Raw genomic sequence first — 26,434 nt, 5'->3', positions numbered from 1 at the left:
TTTAATGATTCCGTATAAACTTCTAGCAATAGTGGAGCCAATTCTGTAGCATAAGATCTAAAAAACTCCATGGCAAAACCATCTGGCCCCGGAGCCTTGCCTGTAGCCAAGGCCTTAATTACCTTGCCAAACTCCTCCAAGGTTATCTCAGAATCAAGATAATTTTTTTGCTAATTTGTCAGTTTAGGGAGTTCTAATGGTTCCACAAAGTTTCTAATATCTTCATACGTAGACGTGGAACTATAGAGATCAAGATAGAATTCTTTAAAAGCATTATTAATATCAATGGCTGAGGTAAATATTTCACCACCAGCAGATTTCATTGAGGGAATGGTAGAAAAAGACTCTCTCTGTTTTATATATCTAGCCAGACGTTTTCCTGCTTTGTCCCCTGACTCAAAATATGACTGTCTTGCCCTGAATAGCCAAAACTCCACCTTCCACCACAAAATAAACTCGGCAAAAAAAGAAATGTCCTCTCACTTTCAACTGCTTTTATTTTCAGCAAACTTAACATGTGTAAATATTTGTATGAACATTTAAAGATTCAACCACTAACTCAAAAACTGAACAAGTTTCACAGATATGTGACTAACAGAAATGGAATAATGTGTCCCTGAACAAAGGGGGGGGGTCAAAATCAAAAGTAACAGTCAGTATCTGGTGTGGCCACCAGCTGCATTAAGTACTGCAGTGCATCTCCTCCTCATGGACTGCACCAGATTTGCCAGTTCTTGCTGTGAGATGTTACCCCACTCTTCCACAAAGGCACTTGCAAGTTCACGGACATTTCTGTGGGGAATGGCCCTAGCCCTCACCTTCCGATCCAACAGGTCCCAGACGTGCTCAGTGGGATTGAGATCTGTGCTCTTCGCTGGCCATGGCAGAACACTGACATTCCTGTCTTGCAGGAAATCACGTACAGAATGAGTAGTATGGCTGGTGGCATTGTCATGCTGGAGGGTCATGTCAGGATGAGCCTGCAGGAAGGGTATCACATGAGGGAGGAGGATGTCTTCCCTGTAATGCACAGTGAGTTGAGATTGCCTGCAATGACAACAAGCTCAGTCCGATGATGCTGTGACACACCGCCCCAGACCATGACAGACCCTCCATCTCCAAATCGATCCCGCTCCAGAGTACAGGCCTCAGTGTAATGCTCATTCCTTCGACAATAAATGTGAGTCCGACCATCACCCCTGGTGAGACAAAACCATGACTCGTCAGTGAAGAGCACTTTTTGCAAGTCCTGACTCGTCCAGCGAAGGTGGGTTTGTGCCCATAGGTGACATTGTTGCCGGTGATGTCTGGTAAGGACCTGCCTTGCAACAGGCCTACAAGCCCTTAGTCCAGCCTCTCTCAGCCTACTGCGGACAGTCTGAGCACTGATGGAGGGATTGTGCGTTCCTGGTGTAACTCGGGCAGTTGTTGTTGCCATCTTGTACCTGTCCCACAGGTGTGATATTCGGATGTACGGATCCTGTGCAGGTGTTGTTACATGTGGTCTGCTATTGCGAGGATGATCAGCTGTCCTTCTTGTCTCCCTGTAGTGCTGTCTTAGGCATCTCACAGTACGGACATTGCAATTTATTGCCCTGGCCACATCTGCACTCCTCATGCCTCCATGCAGCATGCCTAAGGCATGTTCACGCAGATGAGCAGGGACCCTGGGCATCTTTCTTTTGGTGTTTTTAGTGTCAGTAGAAAGGTCTCTTTAGTGTCCTAAGTTATTATAACTGTAACCTTAATTGCCTACCGTCTGTAAGCTGTTAGTGTCTTAACGACCATTCCACAGGTGCATGTTCATTAATTGTTTATGGTTCATTGAACAACCATGGAAAACATTGTTTAAACCCTATAAAATAAAGATCTGTAAAGTTATTTGGATTTAAAAAAAATTATCTTTAAAATACAGTGTCCTGAAAAGGGGACGTTTCTGAGTTTAGTATGATATCTGTATTTCAATCGGGTAAATTCTCTGAGGCCATCAGACGACATCTGGCACTTCAGCTCTGCCTCAGCACTTTTAATATTCCCTTCCAACTCCACGAGTTCTCATGCTTTGGATTTTTTAGTGAATGAGGCATACTGTATGATCCAGCCCCTAAGAATCGCTTTAAGTGCCTCCCAAGCCAAGCCCACAGAGGACACTGAGGACCAGTTGGTCTCCATATAAACACTGATTTCAGTCTTTAACATTTTTTGGAATTCAGGATTTTGCAAAAGGGATATATTATAGCACCAACTATATGATTTCCTTTTCTCCATATGTGGCAACACCACTAAACTCACTAGGGCGTGATCTGAGACTAAATGTTTCCAATTGAGCAATCAACAACAGATGATATGAGGGACTTAGATACAAAAAAAAATCTATTCTAGATATATTTTATGGACTGATGAAAAAAATGTATAGTCCCTACCAGATGGTTTCAAAAGTCTCCAAACATCTGTAAGACCAAGATATTTACACATCCTGTGAAGCGTCAATGTTGCTGGTGGGGGCTTACACACATTTGCTTCACTATGATCAAGGACTGAGTCCATCAAAAGATTAAAGTCTCCTGCCAATATTATATCATGAGGGGTGCCTACGACATGCAACATCCCTTCAAGATCTATAAAAAAAGCCCTGATCAATTACATTAGGCATGTAAATATTAGCCAAAATAAGACTTTGCCCCTGAATTTCTGCTAAAACCATAATGACTCTTCTTAGTTTATCTTTACACTGTTTGAGACATTTGAATTGTAGATGCTTACTTATCAGTGTAATGACTCCCCTGCTCTTACTTTAGCCAGAACTAAAGAAAGCATGTCCACCCCATATCTTCCCAAATTTTTCAGCTTCCTGCGGGGAAAGATGCATTTCTTGAAGAAACACTATATTATATTTCTTACGTTTAAGAGGAGAAATAACCTTCCTTCTTTTTATAGGGTGCCCCAACCCATTCACATTCCATGTGGAGAGAGACAAACTCTCATATATACTTTTGACATATTAGAAAAATAGATTGTGTCAAAAATAAAATTATAAAGACCACATTCCAACATTAGTGCAACAATCAAACCTCAAACTTACCCCCGAACCAAACAAACAGAAAAAAAGAAAAATGTGTGCATTAACCCCGCACATGACAGCGCCAACTGGTGTCCATCCCCTGCGACAACTTTGCCGTCGGATTGCTCAAGTCTGGTGTTTCTACAAAAATGTTGTGAGACAGAATTACACAACAGAAGATAATCTATAAAGAAAACTCTAGCCAGTAGGTGGAATAAACACAAAGAACATGTAGATTAATTCACATAACTGTCCCAAAGGTGTGTTCCTCCACAAAACAAACTGCAGCCACTAGCGGAATGAGCACAAAAAAAACAAGGCCGTTCAGTTTCCTCGGACAGTCAAATCAATGTCCAGTGAGCCAGCCCATTCGGCTGTTACGTGAGTGCAACAAATGACCTAATCACTCCAATGTCTTGCAAGAAATACTCCACAAAACAAACTCCAACCAATAGGAGGCATAAGCACAAAGAATGTGCAGATTCATCCACAACACTGTCCCGAAGGAGTGTTACCACACAAAACAAACTCCAGCCGCTAGGCAGAACCAGTACAAAAAGAAACAAAAAAAGGCACTCAGTTTCCTCAGACATTCAAGTGAATGTTCAGTGAGTTGGTCCACTTGGCTGCAACGTAAGTACCACAAAATAACTTACTCAGTCCATTGACTTTATGAAGCACATCACTTGTTGGGGATATGTAAATATTTTATGGCCAGTCTTTAGTATCTATTCTAAATTTGGCTGGGAACATCAGTGCAAAAGCAACCTTCCGTTGACGTAGGAGTTTCTTGCATTCCTTGAAATGATCACGTTTCTCTCTTGTCGAATTCGCAAAGTCTGGGAACAAGAAAATACTGTGGTTCTTCCAAGAAAGCCTTCCTTTACTCCTCGCCTCGTGTAACATGAGATCTTTATTGGATGATATCAGAAATTTGGCCAGAATTGATCGAGGCCTGTCTCCCTCAGCAAATTGCCGAGCCGGAACCCTTTGAGCTCGCTCAATTTCCAGCTTATGGCCTGTTATGTCGAGCAGACTCGGGAGGAGTCCATCCAGGAAATTCACCAATTCCTTCTTTGGCCTCAGGAATTCCAACAATCTGGATGTTATTCCGCTGTCTACGATTTTCCATATCCTCCACCTTTTCCCAGACGCGCTCCAAATCCACCTTGGTTGCTAGCGTATTAGCAGCTAATTCTCTCTCCGATGACTCCAGATAATCGATCCGTTTCTCGACATACCCCACTCTTGCAACCACCTCAGAGAATATCGTCTCCATGGCAGTGATCGATCGACGTATTACAGCAAGATCCTCCAAGTCAGCAATGACCTTCATCAGCATTGCCGACAAATTCAACGATTCTTGCCGAATTACCCTCACTTCTCCAGCCAAATCGACTCCCTGGTCCACGGCCTTGTCAGGGGCATCAGCTTGAGCACGTAAGTGTTTTTTAATGTCTCTAGAGCCCGAAGATATTGAATTCTTTGACATGTTGTCTTCCTAGAACAGTTAAGGATCAGGGTGTATCGAATCTCACCGGTTTATGACATAAAAAGTATTAAAACTAGCAAAGTGTGCAGAGCTCGCCGTTCACACGTCCGAACCTCACATGGCGTCATATGACTCCCCCCAATTTAAAACAGCATTAATCAAAATACATAGTCAATGTTCACCAGATATTTTTGCGTTCCATATATTACAGTAGACTTAAAGGATTGGTGACTCTGTCCTCCCTAGTCAGTAACATTGATTTAGACTGTGGTTAATTTTTACTCCAGTGCATATTTCTTAGAGTAGGTTTATTTTGCTTTATTAAGTTAATTTCTGTATAACCATATACTTTGAAGTCTTGGCTACAAAAAAGTTAATGAGCATTTCCACTGTTATTACCCTGAACTTACATTTATGAAAAATATGATGGGATTGAAATGAAAGTTTGAAAGAAATAAAAATAACTAAAATTTTAAGAGGGTGTTTGAACCAACCTACAAAACCACTGCTAGAGTGAGCACACATTTGTGTAATTTGATGTTTTACTCAAAATCTCATTAGTGAGATACAGCCTTTGGCTTGCGACAACTACCCCCAGTCTCCACTCAGTGGAGGTACTTTATTAGACACACCTGTACACCTACTTATTCATGCGATTATCTAATTAGCCAATCATGTGGCAACAGTGCAATGCATAAAATCATGCAGATATGGGTCAGGAGCTTCAGTTAATGTTCACATCAACCATCAGAATGGGAAAAAACTGTAACTGCTGATCTTTTTGGATTTTCATGCACAACAGTCTCTAGAGTTTACTCAGAATGGTGCCAAAAACATCCAGTGAATGCTCAACAGACACAAACGCTGTATTGATGAGAGAGGTCAGTGGGAAGGGCCAGACTGGTTCGAGCTGACAAAAAGGCTACGATAACTCAGATTACCACTCTGTACAATTGTAGTGAGCAGAATAGCATCTCAGAATGCACAGCATTCACCTTGAGGTGGATGGGCTACAACAGTAAAAAGACCCTGTCGGGCACTTTATTAGGACCATAATATTCCTAATAAAGTGCTCAGTGAGTGTATATAGATATATATATATAATAAATTATAACCGGGGAACTTTGTCACACAGGGAAGTTGCCACAAGCCAAAGGATATCTGATGATACAGTACGTAACTAATAAGGTTCATCAACATTTCATTTACTTAAGACACTATTCTCTCAGTTTTCATATGTATGGATTTTTGATTAAAAAAAAAAGTACTCCTGCTTAAGCTTCAAAAACGAGCAATCCAAGCTAAATTTTCGATAGTTTTATGTAATAGTAAACTTATATTTTGGAGGGAAAATAGACGGACGGGTCTCTCTCAGCAGCTGGCGGCGTATTTGCTGGTCTTATTTTTCCACATACTGCCCTCTATAGTACACTGAGAAAATTACATAGCAATGAAAATGTCTACAGAACCTGGCTGCAAGATATATACCGTTTTTTCGGATTTGAAATAAGTTATTTTGGTTAAAGCATGCTACTTTGCAAATGGTACTGATCCAAGGTGAGTGTTAACCAATTAGTCTTTAAACTATCGTTTATTATTCTTTTTCATTCGTGCAAACGGCCATTAGCTGCGGTTTTATATAAAGAGAATGCACTTGCATTGTGCAGAACGCCAATGATATATGCCTCATGCCTTATATCACCCAACCAGATGTGTCTACAAAGCGTGTTTGGTCTGATGCGCTATTTACGTTTTGATGTGGAGCATTGTTTAATAGTTATAAATGTCTAGTCTGATGAGCATGCTAAGTCTGCAGCAGTCATTTAAAGCTTGTCATTAGCACTGCACTGATATGTTATTACGGTATGCGTTAAAACTGATACTTCAGGGCTCTCTCGACTAATACCAAGACGATGATTCGTGTGCAAAAAAACTTTGTTGATTTGAGTTATGGTGGAGCGTTTATTTGAACATGTTTAAGAGAAGTGCCACGGGAAGTGGTGAGGCCTAGCTAAATCTAACCATACTATGATCAGTCTTATAACGTTTTCTGTTATTCTGCCGTAGCTACACTTAAAATTAATTATTAACAAGTTATTAAAAAATGGCTGCAGCACAACAATTCAAAACAGGCTACTGTTCTGTACTGGTTTCGTTTTCAGGCGAGATAAAACATTTAAATATGCAGGAAATATTTATTTTGGTTTGTTTGGGAAATTTAAGTCAAATTTAAATAGATTGGTTCCAGTCATTAATTCATAAATAATAATAATAATAATAATAATAATAATAAAAAGTGTATTAAATGTTGTTTTTGGATATGTATTTTAATGATCGACCGATATGTTGTTGTTTTTTAAATGGCCGATGCTGATATAATGCCGATTTATTTAGTAAATGAAATGAACATGAAATTGCTCAAAATTAAATAAACTTTAATGTACCATAATAGCTATTACTCAATTTCACACAAAACTTGGTATATATATGTGATATATGTATATATATATGTATATGTATGTATGTATGTATATATGTATATATTATTTTTGTGTGTGTGTGTTTTAGATAGTAGCTTCTCCTGGTTTCTGGTTAGTCATCCCCCATATACATAAATCATTTAAAACACATTAATTTGGGATGTTAATGAATAATGCATTTATCAGTCATCAATTAATCATTTTCAGCACAAATGCATTAAGTAATCTTGCCAGCAGATAGAGAAAAAAACTGTATATACACTCATAAACTGCTAGAGCGCTTGCGTGCTGCATGTCAGATTATGTAATTATAGAACAAATGTGGCTATACATAAGAGATTACATTTTAATACTGTTTTCTTAGAAAGAAATAGGCCTATTTCTCATTAATTTACTTTAAATAGTTGAGTGGCCTTAAGATGACATCAACAGACAACTGCAGAAGTGTATCTGTACCAAAATTCTGAAAACAATGTTATATTTATACAGTAGTTATACTTTTATTGTAGGTTATGTTGTTCATAGTTAAGGTTATATTGTATATTAAGTTACAATAAATTTTACATTTAACATTCCTTGTAGAATGAAATTTCTATACTAATATGCTTTGTACAACATGACAGCACAAAATTATCCAATATCCTATGGCTCGTTCATTACCTAATCTCATGATTTTATGGCTGAATTGAAAAAGGGGTTTCTATTTCTTTTTTAGGGCAAACTCAAGAACTAAAACATTGGTAACACTACTTAGAATTTGCATTGGAATTGCATCTTCTGTTATCCTTAAGAATGCTTGGACTTCAAGAAACAAGGTCTGATGGGACTCCTCCCACCAAAACATATAGCTGTGTGGCATGTTCAGCTAATTTTCATGGTTTGGCATCACTCTTAGTGCACCAAGCATCTCATGCAAATGAAATGTCTCGCCAGCCAGAATCAACACTACCGACTTGTGTCAGCTGCGGAAGCTTATTTTCAGGTAAAGATCTCCTTGATAAACACCACTGCATGGTGTTGCCCACTCCAACCTCTCCAGAGTTGTATATATGTGACTGTGGTGATGTGTTTAATGATTTCACTGATCTTGAGGACCACAAAAAGTTACATGAACAAGAAGCACAGGTCAGCTCAAATTTGGATAGGACTCCTGCTGAGCTGAGCACTGAATGCTTTGAAGAAGTCAAGCCAGAGGGCAAAACAGACTCCAGCCACCCTATCTCAAGCCAAGTTTTCCCCAGTCTTTCACCATCCCATTTCAATGAAGAACCCTTTATACAAAGTGCATCTCCTCTTTCTAAACCTGATATCAAGGAGATTGTATCCACTACAGACATCTCTCTCTCTTTGGAAAGTAACATTTTAAATGAGCAAGACCAAAATTTGCCTTTTGAATCGCCTTCATCCCACTCTGTGATTGAAGAGCAGGAGCAGTTCCTTGAGAAGGACAGTGATACATTAAAATCCCCTAGCATGTTAAACCATTCTGTGGAAGATAGTCCGAAATCAGCAGAGGAACATAAAGAATCAACTTCATTTAATAGGAAATCAATCCTAAAGATGCTAGCATCTGCCTACATGAGTCACAAACAACCAGTGAAACCGGAGCAAAGCAAGAGGAACTTGCCCCCCAGAAAAGTTGCACCAAGGGCACCAATGCAAGCTGCACCAACCATAACAGTGTCAAAGCCTGAGCTACTACAGAATTCATCTAAAACAAAAGATTATGAAAAGGTGTTATGTTCCTCAGGCACTGTGGTAAATGTGAACACTGGAAAAATGTTGTCAAAGAAGGGGAAGATTATATCTGTGACACAAACTCTCTGCCCTGTGGTGGTGCTTGAGACTCGTCAAAAGCTTTTTAGCAGGGACAAACTGGAAGGCAGACACCAGTGTAGACTCTGCCGGAAGGTTTTCCAAGACCTAGACAGCTTGATAATGCATCATGCCCTCCATAAGAAAGAGAGAGTTAAATTTTGTCTTCATTGCAAACAATTTGTGATAACTGTCATCTCTGTTCCAAATAATCACATCTGCTCTGGCACATTTGTTGGAAACAGTCAATGTTCTCCTTTTGTGGGAAAGATGTCTTTGACATTGAACAGCCCTCCAACAGAACCACCAAAAAAACTGTTCTACTGTTCTTTATGTAGGCGTAGCTATACACGGATGCGCAGCCTCAAAAAGCATAACTGTCCATGTAAAGCTACTCTGAAAAGCTCTGCCACTGTAGGCAACCAATGTAATGTTGAACTCCTTGGCTTTAAAGAGCAATGCAATAGAGGGGTGCAAGAGCCAAAAATAAAGAAAATGTTAACACAGCATATAAATGTTGGAGTAGGCACAGAGCCCATTAAGTTTGAGGAGCAGAACACAGAATTTCCTATTTGGAGGAAAATTCCAATAGCTTTGAAGATGCAGTCTTCGTCTCTCAAGACAGAGGGTCAGTTAAATTCACCAGAACCCTCTAAGTACATCTTTGTTGGTGTTTCCAATTCCACAACAACTGAATCAACAAAAATTGAAAATTCTGTTGAAATGAAAGCAGACGGAAAAAATACATTTGTAGAAAAGCAGTGGACTATGCCGTTGGATGATACTGAAATTGATGTGCTAACAGAGGTGGATAACGAGGAAGATGAAGATAATTGGGCAGACAAAGCTAAAGAAGATTGTGATGAATATGAGGATATTGTCATTGTAGAACCTCCTGAGGACAAGGAAATAAGGTCAGTGTTGGCTAGTAGTGGATTTCAGGTGCATATGACAGATAAAGGTGTGAGGCGGTTTGTTTGCATTGGATGCCAGAGAAGCTACTCCCGTTGTTTCACTCTAAAGCAGCACTTGAAGATTTGTGGGGCAAGAAAGTTTAAACAGCAAAATTATTTCAAGAATACACCATCTAGTGTTCCTGAGCCTATCAAAAGTTTTCCATGTCCTCAGTGTGGGAAGTTCTTCAGCCGCAAAGACAATATGAATTCTCACCAAAAAAAATGCCAAGTAACAAACACTACTTCACCTGTAGGTACAAGAATTGTGGAGAATAAAACACAAGCAGCTAAGGACAACTTATTTATCCTGTCACCATCCACAGAAAGCCATATAGTCAGACAGGAGAGGGGTGTTAATAATAGTGGCAGAAACTGGGGGATTATGTCACTGCCATCTGTGCTCCCGAGAAAAGTGACTTGTGAATGTGGAGCCTCTTTCACTTGTCCTAGACTTCTCTTTGAACATCTGCAAGTTCATGCACAGGAATCCTATATTTGTCCACACTGTGGTGAGAACTTGCAGTCGTGGATGGATTTTGAGGCACATCAGCAATTGCACTGGCAGTCTCAAAGCCAATCAAGTGTGCCAAAAGGGTCATTGCAGCACCCTGATTCCTTTTCCCAAGTGGCACAGTCACATGCTCCATCTCGACCAGCACAGTCACATGCTCCAACTCGGCCGGCACAGTCAACTGCTCCAACTCTGTCAGCGGAATCACCTGCTCTAACTTGGCTGCAACAATCTCCATGTTTTCGGGCATCGGGGTTTAACGTAAAAGGACAACCACCTGCACTCCTGACACAACAGCATTTGAACCAGAGACCATTTCCAGAGACATTGGTTTGCCCGAGATGCAAAAAAACCTTCAGATTCCGCAGTTCCTTGTTAAGACACCTAAGGTTGAATTGCAGAGGTGATACTGCAGGCCAGAGGAAACACGCCTGCTCTCATTGTGGTGTGACATTCCAAGATCCTTTGACCCTTAAAGTTCACATTCAAAGCAATACCTGTAAACCCTCTATTAAACCTATTCGTTGTCCAGTGTGTGTGCGTTGGTTCAGTAGTCTAGATGGATTGAAGAGACACCTAATCTCACACAGCAGGCAGCAAGGTTTGACATGTCAGATTTGTGACCATAATTGTCCAAGTCCTCAGGCACTTGAGGAACATAAAAGAAGCGTTCATAGAATAAACAGAATTACAGCAGTAAAGGACAAACAGGAACCATTGTGTGAAGCAGGTGCACAAAGCAGCTCATCCGCAGCTTTTCAATGTCACATTTGCCTTCGCAATTATCCAAAACTTCAGTCGCTGAAGGATCATGTAAGGAAGGTTCATCGCCCAAAAGAGACAAAACAAACTAATTTGAAAACTGTAGACCCAGTCCGTCCCGGGCAATTTCAGTGTCAGATCTGCTCACGCACCTATCCTAACATAAGATCCTTGAAAAACCACAGAAGAAGAGTGCATCGTATTTTAGGTGGTGTGTTTCAGTCATCAAGGGGAACTGAGCAAAATTGCACACCCAGTCAGTTCCAGTGTCAGATGTGTGCACGCAGCTATCCAGATATGATGTCCCTAAAAAACCACAGAAGGAGGGTCCATCGTATCCTTGGAGGTCTTGAGCTCAACACAAGCCAACACAATCAATACAAGTGTCAAATTTGCCAACGCAGCTATCCTGATGTAGTGTCTTTGAAAAATCACAGGAGAAGGGTTCATCGCATATTAGGGCCAGTGCCTGAAACAACATCAACGGTTGACACAAACGATGCTCTGCAGCAGAAATTGTCCAATGCCTTCCTATAAATACACAGAGCTGTTTTTGTGCTTTAAGTGATTGTAAAAGGTGGATCTACTACTTGCCTTTACTTTATTGCTGTATATGTATATCAAAAATCACTTTTAGGGAGTAAAATTTATAAAAATGTACATTATTTTGAACATACTGTATAAGGACAGCATCTCTGCATACATAACGTTTCTAAAGAGTAGTAAAGATAATATTCAAAAGGTTTAACCTTTTCCTTTTTTATTCAGTAGTTAAACTCTTTTGGAGGTTATAGCTTGTTATTATTATAATATTATTCAGCTTCTTTCCTCTGTATTTCATAATGTTGCCTTAATTTAATCCATCTGTTGTTTTTTCTCCACATACCTTTGAAGACTCCAAATGGATATTCTTCATGAAGACATTGTATAAACTGTAAAATAGTACTTTACATAACTGTTTTTTTTAGGTAGCTACTGTGTATTGTTAGTGTATGGTAATAAAACATTTTGATGTAAACATGTTCTATATTGCATCAATAAAAACTATAGTGACATCTAAGTCTTCAATAACTAAGCCATTGTGATCTTGCACACTAAAATATATATTTTTAAGATTAAAATTTCAACACATAGCAACAGTAAATCTTGTTGGATACATCTAAATGATAAAGAAAGATTTGGTGAACAGATACAAATAAACTTGTAAAACTGATGGATGCAATCCTTAAACATATTTTAAACATGACCACATTGTGACCTTTGTATAATAATAACAGCTGACTGAAGTAATAAAAATAAATGAATTTGCTTAGACTTGAAGAGAGCTCAGTCAACAATGTACAAAGCCCCTGTAGGCGCAGAATAATGTTTTTAAATTGTTACACAGGAATAGACACTAGTCTTGAAAAGGTGCAAATATGCAAAAAATGTACAATTAAATATTTAAAATTATCAATAACAATTTGAAATTATTTGCTAACCTGTAAACTGTGAAATTGTTTCACCTTTACAGATGAAGCTGGTAGTAGTTGTATTTGCTTCGATATGACATATTGCTCCATGAATTTGTAATAAAATCACAGCTTCCTATTAGTTTATCAGCGTAATATAAGTTTAACACTTTTGCAATTATTCTGTCAGCCTTTATTGTGCCAGGCAGCATCAATAGTTTGATAAAGTAAATACTTTTCTGTGACATTTATTCATGTAAGGTCATACAAAAATTCTGAAAATGAAATAGCTAGTGGGAGTTAGTGAAATTGGATGTCAAAAATAGTCTGATTAGCAATTCAGTAATAAGAGTGCCATCATTTGACAGTTTTGCTTTCCTTGTTCAGCACATTCCAGTAAGCCTAGTAGCCTTTTTTTAATGCTGTATATTTCCACATGGTATTATTTTCATGATGTGGACATGAATGGTATGGCATAGACCTATCATTAACAGTCCCCTTTTAAATGCAGTCATGCTAGAATGTTAAACGTAAAGAACAAAAACAATTATTTTCTTTATTTTTGTTTTACGTTTAGATTTTTTGTTTTTCTGAGGAAGACGCCATATGGACTTTTATTGGGAACGGAAACGGAAGCTACAGTTTTGTGTGTGTGTGTGTGTGTGTGTGTGTGTGTATATTTGCGTCGGAACGTAGTTCATTGGTCCTGAAAAAGAGAGACCATAAAAGGTTGGTGTGAGCTGTCTTGCTTTGTTTTGCGTTACTTGTTCAGTTATACTATCTTATAGATTCAGACAGAAGCTCCGTTTGTGTCAACGATTAAACAATTTTTTATTTTTTGTATTTTTTTTTATTTATTTTTTTAATGAGTGGGGTTTTTAAACAAATTTAGTATTGAGGTTTTTACTTGATGCCTCCTGAGGCAAGCGTTGTTGTAAGGTTATTATATACACATTATGTTTGAACTCAACGAGTGAACTAAAAAAAACTTTGCTTTTCAAAAAAAAAAAAAAAAAAAAAGAGGCATTTGTAAATGACAGCTTAAAGCAGCATCAGTTATAGTGGGAGATGCAGGCTTGTCTGTAACGGACCATGCATACGTTAATTGCCGCACTGCATTACAGTGGAACACCCACGACATGACAGTTATTTTATTGGCCTATGCAAAAGCCTCCAATGCGAGATCAGCCGACTGTTTCCTGCACCGCTATCTACAGCAACACGGGGAAAGAAAATATAATTTGCCCGAGTTTTGAGTCTGAATTGGAGCGCAAAACTGAATAGACAATCAAAAAAATTTATTGCGTTGTCTTTGCTGGCTGCACACAAAACAAACATACAATGCTCCAAACATCTAGGATTTATAATAAGGTAATCCTAATTAAACCATAAAACCGCTTCATTGCTATGTACATTCTTTAACGAAAAGTGTTTGATTTGCACTTGTAGCAGTGCATAATGCATCATATCATGAAAAAGATGACTGGTAGTAAATGGATGAATCAAATTTTCCCATGATGTTTGACAAGGTTTTACATGTAGATTTTTTTTACATTTTATAATTTTATATGCGTTTATGGAGGCAAAGACAAATCATATATAATGGGGCAATCACTCACACATTCACTGAGCATTTTATTGGGAACACTATGGTCCTAATAAAGTGCCTGACAGTCTTCAGCTGTTGTAGCCTATCCACCTCAAGATTCGACATGTCGTGCATTCTGAGATGCTATTCTGCTCACTATAATTGTACAGAGTTGTTATCTGAGTTAATGTAGCCTTTCTGTCAGCTCAAACCAATCTGGCCATTCTCCATTTACCTCTGTCATCAACAAGGCATTTCCTTCTGCAGAACTGCTGCTCACTGGATGTTTTTTGTTTTTGGCACCATTCTGTGTGTGAGAATCCCAGGAGATCAGCAGTTACAGAAATACTCAAACCAGCCCGTCTGGCACCAACAATCATACCATGGTCAAAATCACAGATAAATTTTTTTCCCCCATCCTGATGGTTGATGTAAACATTAACTAAAGCTCCTGACCCATATCTGCATGATTTTATGCAGTGCACTGCTGCCACATGATTGGCTGATTAGATAATTGCATGAATAAGTAGGTGTACGGGTTTTCCCTATAAAGTGCTCAGTGAGTGTATAATATATTAAAATATTTGTGATTTATATGTTCCTTGCAACAACAAAAAAAGTTATTTTGTCTTAATACATGGCTACTTTTGAATTGCTGTCAAAGGAGAAAGATGTTTTTTTGCCTGAACAATGGTGTAGTTTCTAACTGCTGTAACTAACTAGTCAAATACAAATACTTGACTGCAACAGATAATGCGTGAAGACATTTAGTCAGTGACTAGGTTTTTATTTTTCCTTCTCATTTATGTTGTGTACCACTGGGTAGCCCTGCTCATGGTAAAATCTCTTTGTTCCAAAATCCCACTTCACATAACTGTATATTAAACGTCACTTTTGTTCTTTTGTCATTTTGCAAATAACTCTCATTCTTATGTTTGTCTTGTAATCGCATATTCTTTTTCCATCTTTGTTTAGTTTCATCTTGAGTGGGGGGAAAATTCCAACACCTGCAGACGATTCACACATCATGCTTGAAGGAGAGGCGAATACGCAAGAAACCAACTTGAATGAGGCAGAAACCAAGGAACAGACTTCAATGAAAAGAGGAATGGGGGTATTATTTTCAAAAGGTCTGGCATCAAGCTCCCAGTCACCTGAAGTCCCTGATGTTCGACCTGAGTGCTTGCCCTTTAATCTTGGTGAAAAAGAGAGAGAAAAAGGCTCCTGTGAAACAGATGGAAATTGTTTTCCAGAACAATTAAGCACTTCTGATTTTACCCCTGTCAAAGAGACTGTCATGGATGCTCAGAAATGTTTGGATGACTGTGATGTTCTGACAGAGCAAAATAGATATTCTGATAGTCTTTCCAGCACCACAGTCAATGAGCCAAAATCATTGCCACTTAATGCAGGATTAGATAAACCACAAATGGATGCAAATCTGTCTATTAAGACAGATAAAATCATCACAAGTAGTCAGTTAGAAAGAGACTCTGACAGTAATAAAGGCCAGCGTTTATCTATGGAAGGTCAGAAGACCACATTAAGAGAGGGAGATTCTGACAAAAACATCCATGAAAATACTGCAGATGCAAAAGTTTCTAACATTGAAAATCAAGGAGTATTACATGTCATGCGCTTTGAAGCATTAAATCAAAATGATGTAGCATCGGATAATGCCAGTGTAGATGATTCAATTGAGAAAACACCCTCAGAGAATTCATTCCCTATGCCTGTATCTTTGCAAGACACTAACTCAAAGGACAATTACCAGAAACATTTGAGAGAAGATAATGCTGAGGAAAACACTATGGAGATGACAACAGAACGTAAACATGGATATTCTTCCTTTTCTCGTGGACGCCCACGCAAAGAAAAAGAGATCATCAAGTGTGAATACTGTGGCCGCCCATTCAATCATTCCTCAGCATACATCATTCATCGGCGCATTCACACTGGTGAGAAGCCCTTTAATTGCCCGGATTGTGGTAAAGCTTTTGCTCAGCTCTCCAACCTTCGATCTCATGCCAGAGTCCATAAATGCAAAATTCGAAGTTGGAAACATGCACACAGATACCAAAGTAGAGCCACGACTGGGGAAACTGTAAACATGAGCCAAGTAATTACGGCCAACAAAGTGGAAAATAACTGTCTTAGTAATCCAATCACTTCTCCTAAAAGGAGGAGAAGGAGAGGGAGAGGGAGAGGGAATCTCCATACTTGTCCGATCTGTGGCAAAGTCTTTTGTTACAAATCTGTCCTTAAGATCCATCTCCGGATTCACAGTGGAGAAAAGCCATTCTCATGTAAAGTTTGTGGCAAAGCATTTACACAGGCATGTACTGCCCGTGTCCATGAGAGAGTGCACTGGTCCACCAAGCCTTTCCTGTGTTCAAAATGTGGAAAGGGATTTTCTCAGATTGGACCCTTAAAAGTACACACCTGTGAAGGTAAAAGACACCTACATGCATCCTTAAAAGATATGGAATTGGCTGGTGTCATAACATTCAAATGTCACATTTGCAAAAGGTGCTTTGGCACCAGAGATGAGTATGAATTACATCTGCAAGGACACACAGAGTCCGAGCGTTACAAGTGTGACCGTTGCAAGCAGGTGTTCAGAGTTCTCTCTGAGCTGAATGCACATGGCAAGCATTGCTTGTCCATACGGCTTGCAAAAGCAAAGGCTTCTGTTCACTATTCTGCTCGCAGATTACAGCCCAAAAACTCTCTGACAGTAAAAACATATCCTGTGTTTTCTCCTGTAAAATCTCCCCCAACTCCACGAAAAGAGCTTTCCCCGCCAAAGAAGCTCAAACGATCCCCCTCTTTACTTCCTTGCCCGCCGAAGGTCATGGCAACCTTCACTTATGAGCCACAGAGGAACCATTTTCTCAGTCAGCCAAACAAATCTAGCTATTTTGTATCTCAGTTGAACGGTACAGACCGCAAAGCAGACCCAAGAAAGTACTTCTGTCCACGATGTGGGAGAATATTCCGGCATGTAGGACGACTGAGAGCCCATATGCTTACTCATGCACGAGGTCAAGGCTTCACCTGCAGTGATTGTAGCAAGACTTTTAAAAACTGGAGAAAATTTTGGATTCATCTGCGACTGCATAGACAGTGCAGAGGGCGCTTTTTTTGTCCAAAGTGTGGTCAAGGGTTTCGATTTGTGGGCTTGTACAATGAACATTTGCAACAGCATCCAGAACTTAATGCACATGTTTGTCCATTCTGTCCTCACACCTTCTCAAATGCACAACTTTTGAGGAATCACCAGCAAGAATGGCATCGGTCAAGTATGCCCTACATTTGTGATGATTGTGGGAAAGGTTTTGCAAGTGCGGTTATTCTTAAGCGACACAGAGTTGTTCACTGTACAAACAATCAGTTGGAGACAACTTACATAGTTGATCTGCAGCCCAGTGTACGTCCATACGAATGTGGTACATGCAGTGCCAGTTTTGAGACCCTGGAATTGCTTTTCCACCATCAGTTCTCCCACACTTCTGCAGAGAAAGGACCAATATCAAGAAAAGGCACAAAAGTTTGGAAGCAGCAACATGTAACGGAGGAACGTTCTCACTTCCAGTTAAATCAGTCTTACCACCTCAAACATAATAGCCGTGACTATACCTCCAGCATATATGATGATCAGACACAAGATAGCATTCTCCCATTCACCCCTTCAAACGGTGCAGTAATACCTCATTCTTCATCACACATTGGTTCCATGCCTTTACATCCAGCACTACAGCAGCAGAAAAAAATAAACACAGATGCCCAAAGCCCCACTGGGATGTTGCCTCATCTGCCATCAGGTCCCAATTCCATTCCTCATTCTCAAACTAATAAGGTACAAGTGGTTAAAACACCAATACATGCTAGTGACAAATGTCTAACAATGGAAGGACTAAATAACTCAAACCAATCACCATCCACAGTAAAGAAAGAAAAGAAAATTGGTGACTTTGTTTGCACAGAATGTAGTGCTTCTTTTTCCAACCTGCTTGCATTGCATGCACATTACTTCAAACATGCCAGAGGAGACATATGAATATCCCATATGAATATCTCTTTTGTTCAGTCTGTATGTTGTTTTGTATGGGAGTCATGTATTTATTTAGCTGTAACTTGAGTAAATGTGTGGTCTGTTTATGAATATGTTTTTCAAGTGATAACATTACGTTTATGCTTTTTAACGAAAAAGACATCCATCTTTGTTAAAGCAGTTCTGTAGACATTTGGACTAGAAATTCCCTGAAATGGTCAATGTTGTTTTATTTGGGAGATCTTAATTTTTTTTGTTTTTGTAGGTGTAATTGACTCATTTTATTTGAAGCTGTTATGGTTATCAGATTAAAGTCCTGACTGATTCTGTTTAAACTGAACAAGTATTATGTTACGAGAAAATTGATATGCATGTTTAAAGAAGGTTTTAGGATATTTTGAATCTCCTAGTAATTTCACAAATTGCATAGTTAAGGAAACTGACAGGAGTAGTACATTATGATTTTTTAATGCAAACTGTCATTAAGTAAGAAGAATTAAAAATGTTTACAAATAACCTTGGCCTGCACATTAAGGCAAAAAAAAAAAAAAAAAAAAATTTAATGGTAGAATAATAACAGATATAATATAACTTAAAACCTGACCTCTAAAGAAAAACTGTGGATTAATTCTTACTGTAAATACACAAACTTTTGTTCTCATAAAACCCAGCAAATTATAAAAAAATGCAATGACAAAACTTTTATTTGTTCTCAGACATTTATTTAGGCTTGTCAAATGATATATAATGAAATGAGTATGGTCTCATAAAATCTATCAGAGCCTAATTGGAGTTGACGGTGTCTCTGATCCAAGTGGTAAAGTTGCAAACCTTGGCATAGACACCAGGTTTGTTCCTCTGGGCACAGCCGTAACCCCAGGACACAATACCCTGCAGCTGGTTGTTGCATACCACTGGGCCGCCAGAGTCACCCTGCAAGACACAAGTGTTTCAGATAGCGCTAGGATTGCTATAAATAAAAGGAATAGTCCCTCTGGTGATTTTGATTGATATCGAAATGTGTAACTAGCAGAGATCTTACCTGGCAGGAGTCCTTGCCGCCCTCCAAGAAACCAGCACAGAACATGTTGGAGGTGATCTGACCTGGGTAGGCGTTTTTGCAGGAGCTGTCACTCAGGATAGGAGCCCACAGGCACATTAGACGGCTGGGGTAGTTGCCTAGTGAATAACAAAATCACCCATTAGATGAATTTGTATGTTCATTGTGTGATTTTGGGTTCAGATCACAGTAGGATGGCTTGGATTTATGCCTCCAGTTTTTTTTTCTTCATATTAGTATAATGGAACTTACTTCCACTTGCGCTCATGTTGCCCCATCCAGAGATCAGGCAGTTGGAACCAGCTCCAGCACAGCTTGAAGGCAGAGCGATAGTCTGAACGTAACTGTTCAAGGTGGCAGGCTGGCTCAGCTTGATCAGCATGATGTCATTGTCCAGATTATTGCTGTTGTATCGGGGGTGCCTGATGACTTTGTCAGAGTTGATGAACTGCTCAGTGTTCTCAGTAACATCGATGTTATGCTCACCAAGACGGACCTGGACACGACTGAGAACAGAGACAAGGGTGTAAATATTAGTTCATACTGTGCATAAAAACATTAATGAAACATGAAACTCCTTAACATATCTTCACATTTTTTTATTGAGTCTAAGTAACACTTTGTTTTTCTCCCAATTTTTAATGCCCAATTCCCAATGTGCTGTAAGTCCTTGTGGTGGCTTAGTGACTCGCCTGAATCTAGATGGCGAAGGATGAATCTCAGCTGCCTCTGCATCTGAGATCGTCAACCCGCGCATCTTATCACATGGCATTACCACGGAGATATAGCGCTTGTGGAGGCTTCACGCCATCCACCGCGGCATCCACGCACAACTCACCACGTGCCCCACCAAGAGCAAACCACATTATAGCGATCACGAGGTGGTTACCCCATGTGGCTCTACCCTCCCTAGCAACTGAGCCAATTTGGTTGCTTAGGAGATCTGGCTGGAGTGACTCAGCACGCACTGGGATTCAAACTAGCGAACTCCAGGGGTGGTAGCCTGTGTCTTTACCACTGAGCTACCCAGCTACTTAGAGCTATTGTGGCTACATATTATGACTTAGATACCTCTTAGTTACCCTTGCGTTCCCATGTTCAATCTCTATTAGGTTGATTCTTACCGTATATATACACATTATCCACATATGTAAGAATATGAATACAAAATTTCTCTTACGACTTGTAACAGTGAGCAGCAGACACGACCCAGAGGTTGCTGATCAGAGAGCCACCACAAAAGTGATACCCACTATTCAGAGAAACTTGGTATGGAACACCATTCTTAGTACACTCAAATCCCCCAACAATTTTATCATCTTCATCAAGAGGAGCGGCATCTGAGAAAAACACAAGGTATTGTTATACATACAAGGATCTGTAAAACAATTTTATTGAACAGAGCATAAAAACATTAATCATGACTGTCTGCACTTTTATGTGAGATCCTAAAAATCTTCTGTGGTCAGTTTATTTACAGGTCACAGTGAACAAAGCCAGAAGAATGAGAGCCTTCATGTTGCCTAAGAGTGTCATGCTCTGAATGTTCTAAGACCCACCTTATATACTCTGTCTACTCCAATGCTAGATACAATTCTCAAGGACATACATACATTTATGTGCATTACCTAAGCCTTAAAATAGTAAACAGCGTGTGAATCCAGCATATGGTTTGACATAATGTACAGAACATTCTTTTCCCAGCATGTTTTGTTACAAATTAGATATCACAAATCAATTAATGGATTCATCTTTTATTCTATTTTTTTTTTAGGAGTTCTTTGCAGTCATTATTTAAAATCCAGGTTACTTTTGGTTACATATGTATAATATTTGTCATGTTAATATTACTAATGTGCTCTTTAAAGCATGCTGATTTACTACAATAAAGTTTATGTTTATGTTATAAAGTTTATGTTAATGTTTCTTTTTTTCTTTTGATCAATTCTTCAATTTTGAAGTGCTTAATATATTACGTTCTTGACTGATGTTGCATAAAATGATCAACTTCAAGTTGCAAGGGTCATGAAACATTAAAACATGCACATTGTTCAACAGATATGTATGTTGCACATGATGGAAGACAATGTTAGTATCTAATTAAATCAATGTTAGTATCAATAAATCATAATTGTATAGAAAATTGTTTATTTAGGGATTTTTTTTTTTTTGGCTGTTTTCATCTTCCAAGTTTGAAATCAACATTGAGTCACAGGATGTGATGTTTTCATGCACTAATGTCTCTGCGTAACACATACCATCAATCTGTACTGTGAGTGAAATGATCTGACTGTATTTGTGTAATGTACTGAGTGCTTACAAAAGACTATATAAGGTATTTGTGAATTGCAGCTGGATCAGAAAGACAGCTGTTGTGTTATCTCACCTCTCCTTCCTCTACAGATCCCCATGCCTATTTTCTTTCTTTCTGTTTGTAACACTCTTCAGTGGAAAGGAGAACAGGGAAGCGAGGTTTCCAGGTTCAGGTAAGCGTTTAATTTGGCCACCTTGATGCTTACAGTTTCACAAACTCAACAGTCTCTCAGTTATTTAAACACATCAGCTTCACAGGCAAATAGTTACTTAAACACTTTAAATTCATAACACAATAATCACAACAGCTTCTGTAGCACTGTGGCCTTCCTTGTGCCAGTCTCTCTCTCCACGTCTGCTGGCGGTGTGGCTCTTTTATGCCGCTCTCCCCGTGCTCACTGTAATTAGAGACAGGTGTTAGACATAATCTAGCACAGGTGCAAGCGCCCTTACCGCTTTCTCTCTCTCTCCGGAGAGATGCTTGACAATGCCCCCGCTGCCACATATCCCCACCGCCCGACTCAGGCCAGGGAGGCATCCGGCCTGCCTACCACTCCCCCCCCCCCCCCCCCATTTCTGGAAAGGAAGTCAGTGACAGCCATCTGCGCTCCCGGTCTGTGGACCACCTTGAACTTAAACGGCTGAAGAGCCAGATACCAACGGGTGATCCATGCGTTGGTGTCTTTCATGCGGTGGAGCCATTGGAGCGGGGCGTGATCCGAACAGAGGGTGAAGGCCCGCCCCAACAGGTAGTATCGGAGAGTGAGGACCGCCCACTTGATGGCGAGACACTCCTTTTCCACGGTGCTGTACTTAGTTTCCCTCGACGAGAGCTTATGGCTAATGTACAGCACCGGGCACTCCTCCCCCTCCACCACCTGTGAGAGTACGGCCCCCAGCCCCCTGTCTGAAGCAGGTCGCAATCACTGCTGTCTTGTCAATTTGGGGACGCACCTGCCCGTGGCCCAAGTGAAACCCCAGATACCGTACCTCCACCCACCCAATCGGCATAAGCTGAATGCGGTCTGAGAATTCGGTCCATGAGATCCTGAAACGTAGCCGGGGCCCCAAACAAACCGAACGGAAGTGTCACAAACTGGTGTAATCCAAACGGTGTGGAGAAGGCGGTTTGTTCACGGGAAATTGGTGTAAAGGGATCTGCCAATAACCCTTCGTCAAATCCAATGTCGAATAAAATCGAGCAACTCATCAATGCAAGGCATTGGATACGCATCAAATTTAGACACCGCATTGACTTTCCTATAATCCACACAGAACCTTACAGACCTGTCGCTCTTAGGCACTAGAACAACTGGGCTGGACCAATCGCTGTGGGATTCTTCTATTACCCCCATATTGAGCATTGCATCCAATTCTTCACGAACGATTTTCTTTTTGTGTTCGGGTAATCGGTAGGGGCGGCTATGTACCCGATAGAGGGGAGAACACATCCGCAAATTCCTGTTGCAACCTGGCAACCTCCGCAAGTTGACTCGGTGAGAGGTGGTCTCCACAAGTGACCGGGGTGAACTGTTTATGTTTTGAATTCACCTCGGGTCCGAGCTCCACCTTCTCTGGAACTACCATAGCCAGCGTCACTGGTACCGCCTCCCTCCACAATTTCAGGAGGTTGAGGTGGTATATTTGATGTGTGCCCCCTCTATTGGTTCGTTTAACCTCATAACCGAGATCTGCCACTCGTCGTGTGACCTCAAAGGGCCCTTGCCACTTGGCGACTAATTTAGAGCTCGATGTGGGAAGTAATACAAGGACTTTATCTCCATTTGCAAATTCCCTTAGCTGAGTTCCCCTGTCATACTGTCGGCACTGTCGTTCTTGAGCTTGGAGCAAATTCTCCTGTGTTAGTTGTTCCAAAGTGTGGAGTTTGGCTCTAAGATCAAGAACGTATTGAATTTCATTCTTACTATTTGAAGGTCCCTCCTCACAGGCCTCTCGCAATACATCAAGCACACCGCGTGGGCGTTGCCCATACAGCAGCTCAAATGGGGAGAAGCCAGTGGAGGCTTGCGGGACCTCTCGTACTGTGAATAACAGGGGGTCGAGCCATTTATCCCAATTTCTAGCATCGTCATGCACGAACTTACGAATAATGTTTTTAAGGGTTTTATTAAATCGTTCCACCAGGCCATCCGTTTGAGGATGGTACACGCTGGTGCGAATCGATTTAATGCTCAGTAATTCGTAGAGCTCGCGTAGTGTCCATAAATGTTGTGCCTTGATCGGAGAGGATTTCTATCGGAATCCCCACCCGGGAGATTATTTTGAAGAGTGCCTCCGCAACACTGCGTGCTGAGATGTTGCGAAGAGGCACTGCTTCCGGATATCGCGTTGCATAGTCCACTAGGACCAATACAAAGCGATGTCCACGTGCCGACCGTTCTAATGGCCCGATGAGGTCCATTCCAATTCTTTCAAAGGGGACCTCGATCAACGGAAGAGGGTGCAACGGCGCTTTTGGAGTGGCCGGTGGGTTAACCAGCTGACATTCGCAGCATGCCGCACACCACCTGCGGACATTGCCGCCAGTGCCTGGCCAATAGAAGCGGGCTATTAGATGGTTCAGTGTTTTCCTTTCTACTAAGTGACCCGCCATGGGATTATAATGAGCCGCCTGGTATACCATTTCCCGACAGCTCTGTGGTATCAAAAGTTGGGTTGTATCTTCTTTAGTTTGAGCATCCTGTGTCACTCTATACAAACGCTCATTTATAATTGCAAAATAGGGGTATGAAAGGGCGATGTCCGGCTGGAGTCGTTGACCATCGATGACTCTCACTTGGTCGTGACTGCTCGTCTCGTGACTGCTCCAAAGGGAAATCTCCCTCAGGGAGTTCCCTGAGAAGGGGAGGGGCTGTAGCCTCTCCCCCTCTCTCGTCATTAGGACGTGGAGCTGTCGAGGACGGCCCCGGCTCCGCTTCCTCTGCCAGAGCATCGCACATTGCACATCTCCCTAATTTAGTACAGGACCCATCCGCACAAATTCCCTTCAATAAATCTCTAAAGTCAGGCCAATCTGTCCCCAAAATCAGCGGATGGGTGAGGCGGGAACTAACCGCGGCCTCCACTCTATGTTTTTTCCCCCAGAATTTAATCGTCAGAGTCACCACAGGATACTTGTGAATATCCCCGTGCACACACTTCACCCTCACCGTTTTAGCTGTTCCCAAAGCCTCGGGTTGAACCAAGCGTTGGTGGATAGTGGTTTGATTACACCCAGTGTCCACCAACGCTTGGTGAGTACCTCCCTTGACACTTACCGGTATCCGGTACGCTCCGGCCCGGTCGGGGGCAGCCTGCGGGAGGTCGGAGACCCGTACCGCCGTCCCCAGCTCCATCAGAGGGCACTGATCCCAGAAGTGGCCCGGGTCCTCGCACATCCGCACTTGCGTCGGCGGGCGCTCCCACCTGAGAGGGAGAGCGGCAGGGCATGGGGATAGGGGGAGGTGTTGCCTCCCATGCCCGGGGATCTGGTCTCGGTGGCTGAAGTCCTCCTCGCCTGTGTGGGGCAGGAACGGGCCCTGGGGAGAGAGCAGAACAAGAGGAGAGAGGGGTAGGGGATGAGACAGGGGAAAACACAGGGGGAGGGGAGAGAGAGTAGAGGGTTCTTCCGCCCTCGGGATCGCCGCCATGTGGACCGCCGCAAGCCGGACGGCTTCCTCCAGTGACGCCGGACGGTGGCACTGGACCCACTCCGCCATCCCTTTTGGCAGTCGAAGTATTAATTGCTCCAGTACCACCTGGTCATGATCCCATCGATGCCGCAGTCCCCCGCTAGCAACCATCTTCGGCAGGCATCGCGGAGCCGTTGGACGAAGGCAAACGGGCAGTCGGAGTTCTCCAGCTTCAGGCTCCGGAAGAGTTGACGATTCTCTTCCGGACTCTGACCAACCCATTGCAAGATGGCTTTCTTCAGGTCACCATAAGCCAGGAGGCTCATCGCCGGCAGTTATTGAGCCGTGAGCTGGGCTTCCCCGGACAACAGCGGAATAAGTCGGGCCGCCCACTGACCGAGCGGCCAGCCCCGGATCTCGGTGGTGCGCTCAAACAAATCCAGGAACGCCTCTGGGTCGTCCGCCGTCCCCATCTTCTGTAGCGCAGGCGGGGGCAATGGCATGTGAGTGTCCGGGGTCGCGGCTGGGGACGCCTCCTGGCTGAGGAGGCTCCGGATCGCCTGAGCGCGTAGGAGCTCCACAAACTGGCGATCTTGATCTTGCCGGAGCTCAAGCAGGGTTTGCTGGTGGTTCCGATGTAGGCTAGCGAGGGCTTGGAGGATCTCAGCCAACTGGGAGGACTCTACGGGGCGACTTCCGTCCATCTTCAACCAAAATGTTTCCCGGGTTTCGGCACCAGTGTAACACTCTTCAGTGGAAAGGAGAACAGGGAAGCGAGGTTTCCAGGTTCAGGTAAGCGTTTAATTTCGCCACCTTGATGCTTACAGTTTCACAAACTCAACAGTCTCTCAGGCACAGAGTTATTTAAACACATCAGCTTCACAGGCAAATAGTTACTTAAACACTTTAAATTCATAACACAATAATCACAACAGCTTCTGTAGCACTGTGGCCTTCCTTGTGCCAGTCTCTCTCTCCACGTCTGCTGGCGGTGTGGCTCTTTTATGCCGCTCTCCCCGTGCTCTCTGTAATTAGAGACAGGTGTTAGACATGATCTAGCTCAGGTGCAAGCGCCCTTACCGCTTTCTCTCTCTCCGGAGAGATGCTTGACCACGCCCCCGCTGCCACACTGTTTTTTTAAACTGTAACTTTTTTTTCCAAAAAACTACACATAAACAAAAGACATACAAATCATTCATTTGTAGTTTTAACTCATTTATTAGGCTAGTCATGTGATGTTGACTGTGTGGCAGTATGGA

The 26,434-nt window shown here is 41.6% G+C and overlaps 4 protein-coding genes across 5 annotated transcripts; 2 read left to right on the top strand and 2 right to left on the bottom strand.

Annotated features, from left to right (window-relative positions):
• The first annotated feature begins 845 nt into the window (after positions 1-845).
• im:7147486 (zinc finger protein 91) lies at positions 846-12,416 on the top strand. Of its 2 annotated transcripts, XR_007899484.1 has the most exons (3): positions 848-6,110; positions 7,749-8,015; positions 11,972-12,416. XR_007899484.1 is itself a non-coding variant. In XM_051720981.1 (2 exons), exon 2 carries the CDS (start codon positions 7,826-7,828, stop codon positions 11,612-11,614), a length of 3,789 nt encoding a protein of 1,262 aa, XP_051576941.1. In that variant the 5' UTR covers positions 846-6,110; positions 7,749-7,825; the 3' UTR covers positions 11,615-12,394. The 2 variants fall into 2 exon arrangements, 1 of the variants encoding a protein (XP_051576941.1); XM_051720981.1 differs by having other exon boundaries at positions 846-6,110; positions 7,749-12,394.
• Positions 12,417-13,206: 790 nt separating this feature from the next.
• Positions 13,207-18,869, top strand: si:dkeyp-84f3.9 (zinc finger protein 709). Its single transcript, XM_051720987.1, has 2 exons — positions 13,207-13,257; positions 15,092-18,869. The coding sequence occupies exon 2, from the start codon at positions 15,144-15,146 to the stop codon at positions 18,174-18,176; it is 3,033 nt and encodes a 1,010-aa protein (XP_051576947.1). The 5' UTR covers positions 13,207-13,257; positions 15,092-15,143; the 3' UTR covers positions 18,177-18,869.
• Positions 18,820-20,949, bottom strand: LOC127454070 (trypsin-3-like). The gene is made up of 5 exons (XM_051721018.1): positions 20,709-20,949; positions 20,411-20,570; positions 19,483-19,736; positions 19,213-19,349; positions 18,820-19,103 (listed from the first exon to the last, which is right to left on the bottom strand). The coding sequence occupies exons 1-5, from the start codon at positions 20,764-20,766 to the stop codon at positions 18,954-18,956; spliced, it is 759 nt and encodes a 252-aa protein (XP_051576978.1). The 5' UTR covers positions 20,767-20,949; the 3' UTR covers positions 18,820-18,953.
• Positions 20,950-21,619: 670 nt separating this feature from the next.
• LOC127454073 (uncharacterized) lies at positions 21,620-26,433 on the bottom strand. The gene is made up of 2 exons (XM_051721026.1): positions 24,822-26,433; positions 21,620-21,941 (listed from the first exon to the last, which is right to left on the bottom strand). Exons 1-2 carry the CDS (start codon positions 25,455-25,457, stop codon positions 21,939-21,941), a joined length of 639 nt encoding a protein of 212 aa, XP_051576986.1. The 5' UTR covers positions 25,458-26,433; the 3' UTR covers positions 21,620-21,938.
• Position 26,434: the final 1 nt, after the last annotated feature.

Source organism: Myxocyprinus asiaticus, chromosome 16, assembly GCF_019703515.2.
Source record: "Myxocyprinus asiaticus isolate MX2 ecotype Aquarium Trade chromosome 16, UBuf_Myxa_2, whole genome shotgun sequence".
NCBI lineage: Eukaryota > Metazoa > Chordata > Actinopteri > Cypriniformes > Catostomidae > Myxocyprinus > Myxocyprinus asiaticus.
The sequence above is the reverse complement of the archived record's forward strand: the minus strand, read 5'-3'. Positions and strand labels throughout refer to the sequence as shown.

Excerpts from the sequence above, each read along its gene's own strand:
- im:7147486 (XM_051720981.1), top strand. The coding sequence starts at position 7,826 with ATGCTTGGACTTCAAGAAACAAGGTCTGATGGGACTCCTCCCACCAAA.
- si:dkeyp-84f3.9 (XM_051720987.1), top strand. The coding sequence starts at position 15,144 with ATGCTTGAAGGAGAGGCGAATACGCAAGAAACCAACTTGAATGAGGCA.
- LOC127454070 (XM_051721018.1), bottom strand. The coding sequence starts at position 20,766 with ATGACACTCTTAGGCAACATGAAGGCTCTCATTCTTCTGGCTTTGTTC. Across the intron at positions 19,737-20,410 it reads GCTGCTCACTGTTACAAGTC|TCGTGTCCAGGTCCGTCTTG; the intron begins GTAAGAGAAATT and ends CTCTGTTCTCAG. Across the intron at positions 19,104-19,212 it reads GCGGCAAGGACTCCTGCCAG|GGTGACTCTGGCGGCCCAGT; the intron begins GTAAGATCTCTG and ends TGTGTCTTGCAG.
- LOC127454073 (XM_051721026.1), bottom strand. The coding sequence starts at position 25,457 with ATGGGTTGGTCAGAGTCCGGAAGAGAATCGTCAACTCTTCCGGAGCCT.